This window comes from Lissotriton helveticus, chromosome 9 (genome assembly GCF_964261635.1).
Source record: "Lissotriton helveticus chromosome 9, aLisHel1.1, whole genome shotgun sequence".
NCBI lineage: Eukaryota > Metazoa > Chordata > Amphibia > Caudata > Salamandridae > Lissotriton > Lissotriton helveticus.
The window spans coordinates 472,027,670-472,041,649 of record NC_136070.1 but is presented as its reverse complement, the minus strand read 5'-3'; the positions used below and the strand labels follow the sequence as shown (position 1 = coordinate 472,041,649).

At 42.7% G+C, this 13,980-nt stretch overlaps 1 protein-coding gene across 3 annotated transcripts in view; it reads left to right on the top strand.

Annotated features, from left to right (window-relative positions):
- The window catches only part of NUDT14 (nudix hydrolase 14), a 605,258-nt gene that overhangs the window by 421,051 nt on the left and 170,227 nt on the right, over positions 1-13,980 (top strand). For all 3 annotated transcript variants that reach the window (XM_078660294.1, XM_078660296.1, XM_078660295.1), the window contains one exon: positions 11,888-11,952. In XM_078660294.1, the coding sequence (XP_078516420.1) occupies positions 11,888-11,952 (65 nt within the window). The remainder of the gene's footprint in view (positions 1-11,887; positions 11,953-13,980) is intronic.

The following is a 13,980-nucleotide window of genomic DNA, read 5'->3' as shown; positions in this document are numbered from 1 at the left end:
CTCTGAACAAAAACAGAAAAAACTTAATGAGGCTGTTGCCAATATCCTGGGGTGTTTCCACACCACTTAATGGACTTGTCTGCAGTTCACCGCCTCTGAATACGAGCTGGAAATCCACTGTTTGAAGGTGTCTATGTTCCGTGGCGACCATAGAGATGCTTTCATACTAGGGCAGAGACTGACATTTTTAACATATATGACTTAAAAAAGCTCTTGGCTGGATAGCCACATAGGCGAAACATGTGCCGGCTGTTCATCTTTTGTATCATTCTGATCACTGGAAATAAGTCGTGGAGTTTTGCACATGATCTCTGGAATCTGGGGAATTTATTTAGTTATATAACTAGCAGGATCTGTCTCTTCCTTCACGTAAAAAGAAGTAATGATGTTAAAGGGGAATACAGCTAGATTTGAAAGAGCAGGAAACAGCGACCGCAATTTGCAAGATAATGCTGCGATTGAAGGCAGAGCTCAACCAGGTGTCAGACTGTACCAATAGACGCCTAAAAGTGAAGCAATTCAACTACAAGAAATGGTCATCTGTTTACCAGAACTGAATAAAGAGAGTCATCATACCACAGCGCTGGATCGAGTGGCCCCAGAGGAAGAGTCCAGGGTTGTGCTTACAGAGCCATCATACATGAAGCAGCATACCACTAAAGCTGCCGGGTGGCGGCTCAGAACAATTCTAAAGGTCTCCATAAGTGAAGGGCTCCAATGGAGACCAAGAGGGAGGTCAATGATCCTCAGACTGTCCTGGATAACCCAGAGGCCAGTACAGCACAGGGCCTCTGAGATGGTATGTATGAAGCAGGTCCAAACCGACAGCAGACAGTGTTTGAAAGAACACCACCCTCAGTGGCAGCCAATCTCATAAATGGTTAAATGTCGCCGCCTTCCCGAAACCACTACCATTATTCGCTAACGCCAAAAGGTAAAATATTGGTGTCAGTTGGACAGCTTAGCTAAAGACATATGATGATTTCATTGACACGCTAGAGGAAACAGATAAGATTATCATGAAGATTATCAAATAACTTTAGAATCTTGCTGGTGAAGGTGTAAAAGAAATCATAAGGAAAATAAAGAAAATGCTGCCACCTGACAAATGTTCATAGTGTCAAATCAAAGAAGCCTTGAATCTAAAGTTCAATCCAGTGGCAAATGTGTTTTACGATAGATACCTTTTCAGTTAAGAGCGACAGATAGAATGGATATACTCTTCAAACACTCTTAGTTCAATTAATTTAATGAAGCTATACGTCTCAGAGTTATTGATGGATGCCTGTCAGATTCATTCAGATGATGAATGCTGAGAGAAACATTTATTCTGGAGTGAGTTCTCATGGGTGCCAGAGCTGAAGAGCGTACGGATCGACAAGCTGCTGGCATGGAGGCTGCAGGTGCCCAGAGTGTGTCATGCACATGTAAAGTAAGCCAAAGCCCAAGGCAGAAGGACACAGAGTGATATCTCCACGGTAAAAGAAGTTGGGATTCAGGTGTGGATTTTTGTTTTCACACGAAAGTAAAGTCCTGCCATTTGACAGGTTTGCAAAGGCTGTGGGATGGAGAACCATTTTGTGAAAGTTTGCAAGGCGAAGGAATAAGTAAGTGTGTCACGACTTGAAGACCAAATGAGGTACACTCCCAAAAGGATAAGCAATCACACCATTTGAGGCAAGTTGACGCCAAACAAAGTCGATCTAAATCATCAGCAAACAGTTCTTCAGTATCAATGTCGAGTGAAAGTGAGAAGATGGTTGTGCAATGTCGATATTTACCTCAGAAAAACCTGCGCTTGTTGGACTGACCACATTTGAATAGAAATGCAGGCCAAAGAAAAGTCAACATGAAAAAGCACCAAAGTCATTGAAACATTGTCCTAAGATTACACGAAAAGTAAACTGTTGCTCAATATCTTTTATTATCGAGAGTGGTGCGTCTTTGAACATTATGACTAAGGAGATATACAGTGAACTCTCTCCACTGCCACAACTTATGCCATCAAAAACTTAAGTGTATACATGGGCTGCATCAATGCCATTAAAAAGTCAAGGTTCATTTGTTGCAACGATGAAACATAAGAAACCATAAGTACAAGCACCCATTCATGTACTTCAAGGTGCGTCTGCAAGTGCCTGTTTCCTCAGCTTAAGCACTGCTGCTGATAAGGGACTGATATCAGTGAACTATAACATGAATGTTCATCACAAATTAGTACATCAGTTCCCTTCATTGTTTCATGGGTTAGGAAAACTTAAGACTATGAAAGTACAATTACACATTAATAAGGACGTCCATCCTATTGCTCAAAGACACTGACAAATTGCATTTCTTTTACAGAAAGTTGTTGAAAAAGAACTGGAATCCATACTCAAATATGTGATCCACTGGTCCAGTGCCATGGGTTTCTCCCATACTGATAGCACCAGAAATGACAGTGAAGGAGCTGTACACATCAGCGTGGGTATGTGTCAAGCGAACAAGGCGATTGAAAGAGAACGACATCCAGGTTCACACATTGCCGACATGATCATACAATTGAATCGTGTGAAGGCCTTCTCTGGCCTTGATTTAAATAAAAGATTTCCTCAGTTGGAACTTGAGGAGAGACGCAGGTATATTACAAACTTTTCTACACATATTGGTCTGTTGCATTATAAAAAACTTAAGTTTCGGTGTGTCATCAGCTGCAGATCTTTTTCAAGATATCACTCGACGTATCATACAGCCTGTCTTGAACGCTTACAATTATAGTGATGACATATTCGTTTTCGGAGCTACACAGAAGGAGTACAATAAAGCTCTCACGCAAGTGTGTCGTTTGCTCATTGATGCAGGTGTCTGTTGTTTGCTCGTTGATGCAGGTGTCAGGTGCCAAGATTCTCCACAGAAGCAGAATCGACGCCAGCTCCCAATGCCCTCCTCCAGGTTTTGCCCGCCTTGAGGTACAGGCCAGTTTAAACCAGTAGGGGTAATGGAGAATAGGATAGAGCAGAGGCAACTCCTGATCTGCTGTGATATTCTCTTGACTGCTTGATCGGCTATTCTTGCTTGTTCACCTTATCAGTGTTTACGAGTTGCAAGCTTCCAAGTGGAGGGAATGCCTAATGCACACAAACAGCAGAATAATGAAGCAGTCTACACAATTATTACTGGTTTGACTTCTAATTCTTCTTTTCCAATTAAACTTACTACAAGCCTTAAGCCTTTCTTTTATCAGAATTTCCTGTAATAAGCACCACTGAACACGAGATACAAGGCTTCTATTAACAGTTCAACTGCAATTAGGTATCAGTTTCTGTCTCACAGAAAAATAAACCAATCTTCCAGAGCTGTTCCCATGAGCTTCCAGGAGTGAAGCACAATGAAATGAGGAACAGGGGAGAAAGAGAAAGGGAATGACGGACCAAAGGAAATCTCTGGAGGCTGACAAAATGCCAGAACAAACTATGCGCTAAGTTGCTAGTCTCTTACTGGCTCCACATGAAGGAACTGAACTTGACGAGACATGCTCTCCTCTGAGCTTCTAATTCCTCTGAGCTGATAATTGCAGAGACAGCGCACTTCTGAAACGCTATTCTCTTGCTTAAACTTCAAGGCAAGAAGGTCTCAAATCGGAATTGATGGAGTCTGTTTCTAGTGAAGACACTGCTCCCTTGATGGGCAATAACAATGACTCTCCGCTTCCAAGGCTAGCAGAAAGAAGGCTCTAGTCTCCTCAGGATCTCAATGGAAGTGCGCGGAGAGAGGCTTGTGCTGTTGCTATAACAAATTAAATCTCACAAGAGTCATTATAAACAGGTATCCAGTCCTTGCAGCCAAAACGGCAGCCATCGTACAATGCCTTATTTAATACATCTGCCCAATAACGTTCTACAGTGATTCATTACTGGGCGCATAGTCTCTAGCTTGTGCTTCAAACAGTGACCATGCACCATGACTATCAAGATGATGTTTGTCTTATTCCTGGCAGCAGGTTTAACGTTAAGCGCTGACAAATGTGAGTTCCGTAAGACAAAGCAAAAAATCTTTAGACACATCTTTTCTGATGGGGGTATGACCCGATCCAGCTAAAGTCCAAGGGTTATCAACTGCCAGTTCCCCACAAAATGTTTCCATATTATGTCCATTTCTTGGCATGGCCAGCTACTGTTCTAGATATACACAAGATGTTGCTACTGTAAGTGTGCTGTTAAGAGACTTGACAAAAAAATGCTTTGTTTCATTGGTCACATGAAAGCGAGCAAAGCTTCAAGAATATCAAACAAGCTATTGAGAACGCTACTAAAATGGCATACTTTGATCCAAAGTTTCATACCATGGTTGTTGTTGAACCTAGCCTCGTCTGGTTAGGCGCAATCTTTGCACAGCGCAGCGGACACCAAATGCTCAAAGACATATCGTGTTCTATGCAGGCAAAGGTTAGTACCAAACTGAATGTGCTTATCCACAATCTGAGAAACACAGTTTAGCAGTGGTGTGGGCTTGTGAACATTTCAACTTATTTTTATAGGTATAGTTTTTCATGCTTACGACAGATCATCAAGAGTTGTTGAACATATTTGGTAATCCAAAGGCAAGGATGCCTCCTTGCATTGAACGTTGGGGTCTGCGATTACAAGAATACAACTACACAATCGTGCACTGTCCACAAAAAGATCAAAACCCTGCCCACCACTTCTGACGAGTGCCTCTACAGTGACATGGTACCCCGTTAAAGATGCCTAAGTTTACATGAATTTCATTGTGAAATCAGGATCCCTAGCTGCCATTTCGTTGTAACAAATTGTCACTGCCATGAGTCAAAATAGTAACCTGTTGAAACTAAAAGACATTATTACGCATAAGTCTTGGAACCAGCATACTCAAACTCTTACCAGTATTTAAAAATGTCAAAGATTTACTTTCCAATACTCAGGAGGGCATTATCCTGGGAGGTTAGAGAATTGTTATTCCGGAGAATCTGCGACAATAGCTAATTGAAGTGGCACATGAAGGACATTGTGGAATCGTTCCCACTAAACGGGCTCTCAAAGACCAATTCTGGTTTCCTCATCATAATGAGAGAGTTGAAAGAGAATTGAAACCCTGTCCTCTATGCAACTGTCTTTCATCGAAAACCACTCAACACACCTTAACGATGTCAGAGTAGGCAAAGCATGTATGGGAAAGAATTGCTGTTTACTTCTTCGGTCCTCTTGACAATGGGCATCACTTGATGGTGATTGTTGATGAATACTCCCATTTTCCATTGATAGAAGATTTCTCATCTATCACTCAAGAGTCTTCGAGAGATTAGACGGCATCTTCATGACATGGAGTGTTTCAGCTATCTTAAAATCTGACAGTGGCCCACCTTTCAACAGTCGAGAATTCAGAGACTTTCTCAATCATCTTAATGTGAAGCATCAGAAGAGCACACCTCTTAGGCCCCAGGCTCATGGCCTTGTTGAAAGTTTTATGAGTACTCAAGAAAGCTGTCCAGCATGTTGTATTGGAAAAGTTTGATCTTAAAACTATTGTGAATTCCAATCTTCACGCTTAGCGTTTGACCCCTCACTCGACCACAGGTGAATGTCCTGCAATGATTGGGAGAGCCATGAGGACCAAGTCACCTCAATGTAACAACAGTAGATCAAGTACTAAGGAAGAAACCTGTATAAATGACTTGGATTGTAAAAGGAAAACCAAGACCTACACAGGTAAGTGCCGACATGCACAAGACATTACTTTCACAAGAGCAGATCAAGTGCTTGTCCGTCAGTCTAGAAAACAAAAATCTAATGCTCTCTCCTATGCTGAGCCGTTTCATATTGTAACCAGTAAAGGTCTCATAGTGACTGCTTAACGTCCTGGGAAGTCCAATATGCTAGATTCCTTGCAATTCCGACATGTGGCTTATTGGTCGACATGAAGTCAATGTAGATACTGGGTCTAAAAGGACAAATGAAAACTCCCTGACTGCGGTTGCTCCTAGCTCGCCTTCGCAGATCATGGTTACTTCTACTGCCTGTCCCCAGTTTCCGATGACATGCTCAGGACGTGTGATCAGAGCACCACAAACACTTATCATAGAGCTATAATTATAGATATGTTTGTGAAAAAAGATTTTTTAATCTAACGGAGTGGAAGATGTAGTGTTGTGTGAGTTAGCAAGGCGGGACCGTTTTGGCTCCTGAAGCACTTCTTAGAGCTGTAAGGTAAGTGTTAGAGTGAAGTTAAGTGAATGCAGGTATAGATTGTTGAGTTTGCAGTTACAAGCAGAAGAATAAGTACATGTTATACTAAGCACCGTGTGTGGTTTAGTCCTTGGCGGGTACCCGGGCTAGGGAGGACTCTACAGTTGATATTTCACTGCTAGACCTCCACTCCTAACCCCCCACCCACAGCAGTCCTAAAACTTTTTGGGGATATTTGGAATAGTCTGCGTTTAGGCCGCCATATCTTTTTTTTCCACATTGGCTATCCACATCAAATTTACATCCTTTTTTTCCAACATCCTGGAATTCTAAAGGTACCCAGAGTTTGTGGATTCCCCTGGAAGGGACTGAGAAAATAGACAAAAGAAAAGTGTTCTGCAAAAAAGTGTCTTTTTTCCTAAAAATTGGCATCAACTAAGGATTTGCTGTGCTGAAATCAGCATTTTCCCAGCTTTCAGAAACATGCAGAGCTGAAGCAAAAACATTTTTTACACCATTTTTGCATTTTTCAAAGATGTAGCCCATTTTTCCTAGTTTTTGTGTTTTAAACTGCTTCCAGTTTGTGATGAAAACCACTGTGAAATTGTGGAGAGCTATGGATTGCTGAAAAGTAGATAACATTCTGAATTCAGCATGGGGTCGTTTGTGTAGATGCCTCAAGGTTTTCTCAAGGAAACTAATTGTTGAATAAACACATTTTTTAAAATTAGTACTACAAATTGTCCAGTAGTGGCAATGTTTTAATTTGTAACTTCTCTTCACGATGCCCTATTTATAAAAGTAACATACCATTACATTCGCTAAACCCTTCTGGTTGCAGGGATGCATTGGGTTTGCGGATTTTCCAAGAACCTGAGGTAGCAAGAGCCACCAACTGATCTGCACCTTGCAATGCTTTTCATTGTGTAATAGATATAGAGCATTGTATATGGTAAATTATAAAGTGTGGTAAAATAGGTATCAAGGAAACCTATGTATTTCGAAAATGTGCACAAGATATGAAGTTTAGAAGCAGTAGTTATTTGCACATCTCTGAATTTGTGGGTAACCATACTAGCATGTGAATTCGAGAGCAATACTCAAAATTTCTTCTATTTTACACACTGGCTTACATTTGGAAGGTACAAATACAGAGAAATACAATTGCTAATAACACTTGTTCTACTATTCTGTGTTCCCCTAACGTCTCAAGATAAAAATTGAACCTCACTTGTGTTAGTAGGGCTAGTGGCCTCGACAGGAAAGGTGCCAAAACACAACACACACAACTTTTTTCCAGTAAAGCCTTACCCTTTTTTGTAATATGTCTAACTGTGGATTTTGGGCTTTAGCTCAACCGGCACCTAGGGAAACCTGTACATTTTTTAAACCTAGACACCTTGGAAAATCCAGGGCGGAGTGACTTGTGTGGACATTTTCCTCACATTTCTGTGATGGAAATTTCTGGAATCTGCAGGGAGCAACTAATTTCCTACCACTTACCATTCCCCCAAGTCTCCTGAAAAAATTGGTTCCTTACTTGTGTGTCTGGGCCTATTGCCCGCAACAGGAACAGATCAAGCCAAGGTCACAGAGTGTCCCTTGTCGAGGACTCCCATTGATGTCAATTTGCTCTGTTCCTGTTGCGAGCACTAGGCTAGCCAAAAAAGTGGGGCAGCATTTGTATTTGGACAAGTGGAGAAATGCTGGGTGCTAGGAATTTTGTGGGTTCCCTCTGATTTTAGAAGAATACATCACAGAAATGCAAGGAAAATGTGCAATTTTAGTCAGATTTTGAGGTTTGCCGGGCATTGTGGGTAGGAAACCTCTGAGAGGTCCCCGAGAGGCACACCACCCTGTATTCCCCTCGGTGTCTAGTTTTCAGAAATGACTGTCTTCTGAAGGTTTTCCTGGGTGGCTGCCAAACCCAGGCTCTAAACCTGCAGCTACCCCTTTTGTTGATGTTGCCACATTGTGTCTTGGACCTCACTGTTTTGCGGGCACTAGGCCCTCCCACACAGGTGAGGTACCATTTCTATCAGGAGATATGTGGGAACTCAGGGTGGCAGGAAATTTGGGTCTCCCAGCAGATTCCAATTCTTTGAGGGATCCACGCAAGACAGTGAGTGAAAAGTTCAACACTTTATTAAGAAAAGATTTTACACAAATTAAATTTACAGTTTTAATAATTGAAAGTTCAGAATGCTGAACCAATGACTCGCATCTCATGAGTTGTAAAGCCACATCAGGGCACCAACCACATTACATGCTATTCACGCACCTTTCATGCGTGATACACACAAAACCGTTTACACCACCAGCCGCGGGCCCTGCAGACTGCAACACTCACATGATCAAATAGCGGCATTCAAGGGCCTATCCCTTTGATGCACCCATAGGACTGACACAACAATCACACAGCCTGGCAGCTGACAGAGTGTTTGGACTGGCATATGGTTGGTAATGTGTGTGTGTGTAGCCCACACAACGCCAGCCAAATGCCAACTAAGACACACCACCAGCCGGAGGCCAACAATACACGCCACCAGTGCACACACCACCAGCCAGATGCCAGTTTAGACACAAAAATCCCACCTCCTGGAAGCTTGTGGAATGTTTGGACTGGCATGTCGGTAGCTGTGTGTGTGTGTATGGTGAAGTGACTTGCTGATGGTCACAAAACATACACACTGCCAGCCAAGGGCCAGGCAACACACGCCCATCCGATGGCCAATCCACACACACTGACAACCAAGCACCGGTCCACGCACTGCCAGCCAAACGCCAGTCAACACACCGCCAGCCAAGCTCCAGTTGACACACTCCGCCAGCCAAGCGCCTTTCTACACATACCGCCAGCCAAGCACCAGTCTACACATGTGAACATCACTTTTTTTTAACAAACAAGAAAACACAAACCAATTTGAAGGAGATGAAAAACCAACTATGACTACAAATATAACAGATATAGTTAAATAAATCAAAAAACTGCAAACCGTGAAACTGAACAAAAAAATTAAAATAATATAGACCAGTCAGTTCACTTTTGCTCTCATGGTTGCTCCCAATACTTGAGCTGAGTGTGGTACAATTTAAAACATGCAGGTACACATATCTCAGGATTAGAAGGACACTCGGTGCAGTACATAATACTCTCCTACAACTCTTCTTTCGCACGCCTCTTCGGGTACAGACTCTACATCTCCTACAGTTAGTTTTTTGGGATGTGGAAGGAACATAATCAGAAAGTGGCGATCTTTCAATCTAAAGGGAAGTGTACGGTACACACCTTTTTTGGAAAAAAAGAAACAAAACAAAAATCGTTTCATCTAATGGAAACTTGTTATCGTGTGCTTTGCTGAAATGTGTCCTGTCCGTTACATGTATGTAGTATTATTATATATTATTAATCAGGATAACCAATTTCTTAAAAAATTATTTTTATACATAATACAAATTGGCATAAATGCTGCCACCATTTTACATTTTCAAAATCATTTTACAATCCAAAACTATTTTCTTTATGTGATGTACGCCCAATGCATTTCGGAATCTGATGATTCCTTCTTCTGGGGCAACTAAAAACAAAGTTGAAAGACAGGGGAAATATATTCAATGTTTAGCACGTTCTTATGTTATCAACAATGTGAATAAAAATGTTTAAAGCAAGAGTATTGAAAGCGAAAATCCAAACTCAGACCCATCACTGATAAGCTGTTTTTACAACTGCACACTTTTTCGGTGAGGGGTTTCAGTTTGGGTCTAATAAATGATCAAGGAGAGACCGAATCTTGAAAAGACGGTCACAATTCGGGTGATCCTGTGGCAATGCTGAAGCATTGTCAACAAAATGCAGAATCCGAAGCGGAAGCAACTACCGATCAAGACTCTAGTTGCAGTAAATATAGAAGTTGCCATCAAGGAGCTAGTAGACCAATATGAATACAGTGATGGCTTCTTATCAATCCCTTCCAAAAAGTGAAACCCCAGAACTTTTTCAACTAATCCAGATTTCTAGGCTTTCGAGTCAACCCCTCCCCCCCATCCCACCTGGGCATATCAGCCTAAAAATGGTCTGTCTGCCCTGGGGTATCTAGTGCCCTCCGGGGTTCAAAATACCAAAACAAAATATCCCCCAAGTGGAGCAACCCTTGCCCAAGATGTCGCTCGCCGTAATTATCTCACAAATATCCCTGGTGTCTAGTGAGTTCCAACCCCCCCCCCGCCTCCCCTGGAGGGGGCAGATCGGCTGAAAAAATGACTGAATTAGCCCCCGAGGGGACCATGGATTTAACTGAACTGCCCTCCAAGAATACAAAAAAAAATATTCCCCAAAAGGAGTGACCTTTGCCCAAGGGGGTGCTCCCCACAATTATCTGCCAAATATTAGCCCTGGTGTATAGTGAGTTTCGACCCCCCCCCTTCCTCCGCCCCCCCCCCCCTCCTCAGAGGGCTGAAAAGGCCGAACTAGACTCTAAGGTGGGCCGAAACATAGATTTAACATTTTGCCGCATAGAGAGCGACCCTTGCCCAAGAGGCCACTCCCCCAAACAACAAAACAGACAAAAAAAAGCCCTTGTGATCTAGCGGTGTGGGTTAATGCTCCACAATTGCGTCCCACCCAGGATTGTGGAGCAGGAATCCACTACAGACTGATACAAGGGGAAAGGAAAAACTCTTTCTTTTCCACCTTGAGTGTGTTCTGCATTCTAACCCCCCCCCTCCACCCCAGAGAAGGATTACCTAAAAGGTGTCCTGTCTCCTAAACGCCCTGGAAGCAAATGGGTTCTAGGGCATCCCCGGCAGCATCTGATGAGGTCAGCTCACTATGTTCATGCTGATGTCATCAGATCGCCGATGAGGGGGAGTTGGAAATGGCAGCGGAAGCGCTTCTGCTGCCCCTCCAATGGATCCGTGTTGCGGGGTGCCATGTGGGGGACAGCCTGGAACCATCCTCGGCACACTCCCACTGTGGCTGAAGATGGTTCCAGTTCGTCCTGAGCACCCGTGCGGTTAAGACAGGTGCTCACTCAAGTGGAATTTTTAGAAATTTCACTAATTTCGCCTAATGCGAAATTTGGGAATATCACAAATTTAGCTGGCATATCTAAACGTTTGCTGGGGCCTAAATATAATCTGTTGGAATATGATTAAGGAATGAACTGGTTTGGAGAAGAGTGGATTTCTGTGACATTGTTAACAAGGAAGGTAAATAACATCTTTTTGACTTTGTCATTATCAAAGTCCTTATCATTTTGTCTTGCATAATGTCTTTTAATGGTATAGAACAGTGAGCTCTGAATTTTTATTGCTCATCTCTTACATCTTGATAAAGGCACTCTGGCAGAGATAAAATTACTGTTCTCTTCCTGAGCAGAACCACCATTAAGCACTCTCGAGGATGCTTTCGGTTTTGGGCTACTTTCCCAGCTGCTTTCTAAAATTCATTGGCTCGCATTTATAGCTAAGTGTATTGGTAAAAGCTTTAGTGCGGTGGAAATCATGGATATTTTTCCTGTAAGCTTTGCTTACTGTCTATAACTTTATTCGCTAATGCATGTGTCTTCAAATTGACCTGGGTTGCTTGTTAATATTTTCTATGATGGGTGGAAAACAGCTATTTTCATGCATAGCATCCAATTTAAAAAGTTGTGCTGGCAGTAATATCGCTGCTTCTTCAGATTATCTGTTTTTTTCCCTCTTAGTGTTTCGATCCTTATCTTCAATACGACTCGGCAGTGCTTTGTTGTGGTGAAGCAGTTCCGCCCAGGTAATCATTTAATCAGTGTATTTGCCGTCAAAGGAAGCTCGCTCTTAAAGTTATAGCAGAATGAAGGCTGTGTGAGCCCGTGTGTCATGATGTGATGTATTTTTTGTTGCAGAGCCTATGCCCTTTGGCCAGATAGAATGTACGAGATCTGTGGGATTATTAATCCCGAAGGACCCAATAAAGCCCCAAAGCACCAGTATCTCAATATCTGACCTTTGTGCTCTCTCCCTCATGCTGGAGCAACCATACCCTTACAGTGGTGCTTTGTGTAGCAAAAACTCCACCCAAACTAATTTTCTACCACACACACATGCATATATTAACGTAACATAGATCTTTTGCTGTAATAGTTGCCTTAAATGGATGGCTGAAAATGTTTGGTGGAACTGTATGTAAAATAATGGGAATAAACAAAATCATATTTAATTAAACTGCAGGTAGCCTTTAAAGAGGTAACTAAATTAACCTGAATCTTTATAGTTACGTTTTTTTTTAAATGTCTGCCTCTAAGGATACGATATTCCACTGCTGTTCTGCTCCACAATTACTCGCGCAGGAGAGTTTTTGTGCAGTCTTGTAGCATAGGAGGAAGTCAGTAACACCTCATGCAAATACAATGTTGCAAGGCAGACGCTCCTCTAGTGTCAGCCTTTTGCTGAAATTGATTGTTATGATAATGCATATTCGGCCCACAAACCTTTTTAATACATTGGTTCTTATTCTTCATTTAGCTTGTCAGTTTTCTCTAAGAGGGGGTGCCCAAGAAATTGCATTAGTGAGGTAGCGATAGTAATCCATTAAATTCTCTTTCTACTATGGAAAGTCGTTTTACGCTTTTTTGGAGTTTCAGCCAGATTAGGAACAAGACAAAGCTGTTGACCCGGTGTGCTATAGAGCACTGTACCCTATCGAGCTCTGTACGCATGCGCACATTACGGAACATGACGTCGCACCATGGCCACCATCATTCCGTGTACCCCCTAACGTTTTGCACATGGGCAGGGACTACCGGCCACCCCCCCCCCCACCTGACACAGATAAAGCACAATGAAATGAACTGGAGGAAACAGTTGGATTCTTTGGAAGTCGGGGGATCTCACGATCCCCCGGCCGTATTTATTAAATATGAAAACAAAATTAAAATTGTCAAAATTAAAAACGGTATTTTACACAATTATAAAACGGCAAATATCCACAATAGATTACAGTGTGATAGACATGTCTGAAAGGGCTAACCTTAACAAATTGTCTAATACAGCGTGTTCCTAACCGAATCTAATTTCACATCATTTGCAGTTTTATAATTACTGGGCCTACGGCAAGGTCGCTAACCAGTGTCCGATCCTTATCTGCTGCACTCTCCCGACCGAGTGCGCATGCCCCACGAGGGCCCGTTCACCGGGAGAGTCTGTACCCTGTTTACCCTCAGACACACCGGGAACTCCATTTAACCCCTGATAGGAGGGCCGTTACACTCGCGTCATTTACCGACATCATAGTGTATGTGCGGGGTGGCTACTCCACAAAAGGATAGAGCGTTGCTCCCTCCCCCGCACCCCTGTAAGCCAACGTATATCCTGCCCCTGGAGTTCTGAGAGGTACCCTGGGAGATACCAGTGGCCCCTCTCCCTGGGCGAGCCCATATGCTAATGGTGCCACCCCCCCCTTAAGGACCTCCAATTGGGCTCACCGATTATGACCTTACCGCCTGACCGATATAATAAATACGACAATATATTGCTACTAATTGGGGAAAAAAGGCCTGAGGAAAAACTTTAATTAATCACACAACCACTGTACACGGTAAATCAACTTTGCCTGTTCTAGGGAAAAAAGGCCTAAGGAATGAAAATTGCACGTTAACCTATGCCAATAACCATTATTCCTTACACTACTTAATGGCTAGCCACAAAAAAAGACTCCAATCCAAAGGTATCAGGGATGGTGGGTGGGTAAAATTAAAGGCTCCCCGGCCCTGGTGGGGGGAGCGAAGCTGTTGTCTAGGGCGAGCGCGGGGACAAAGAGACC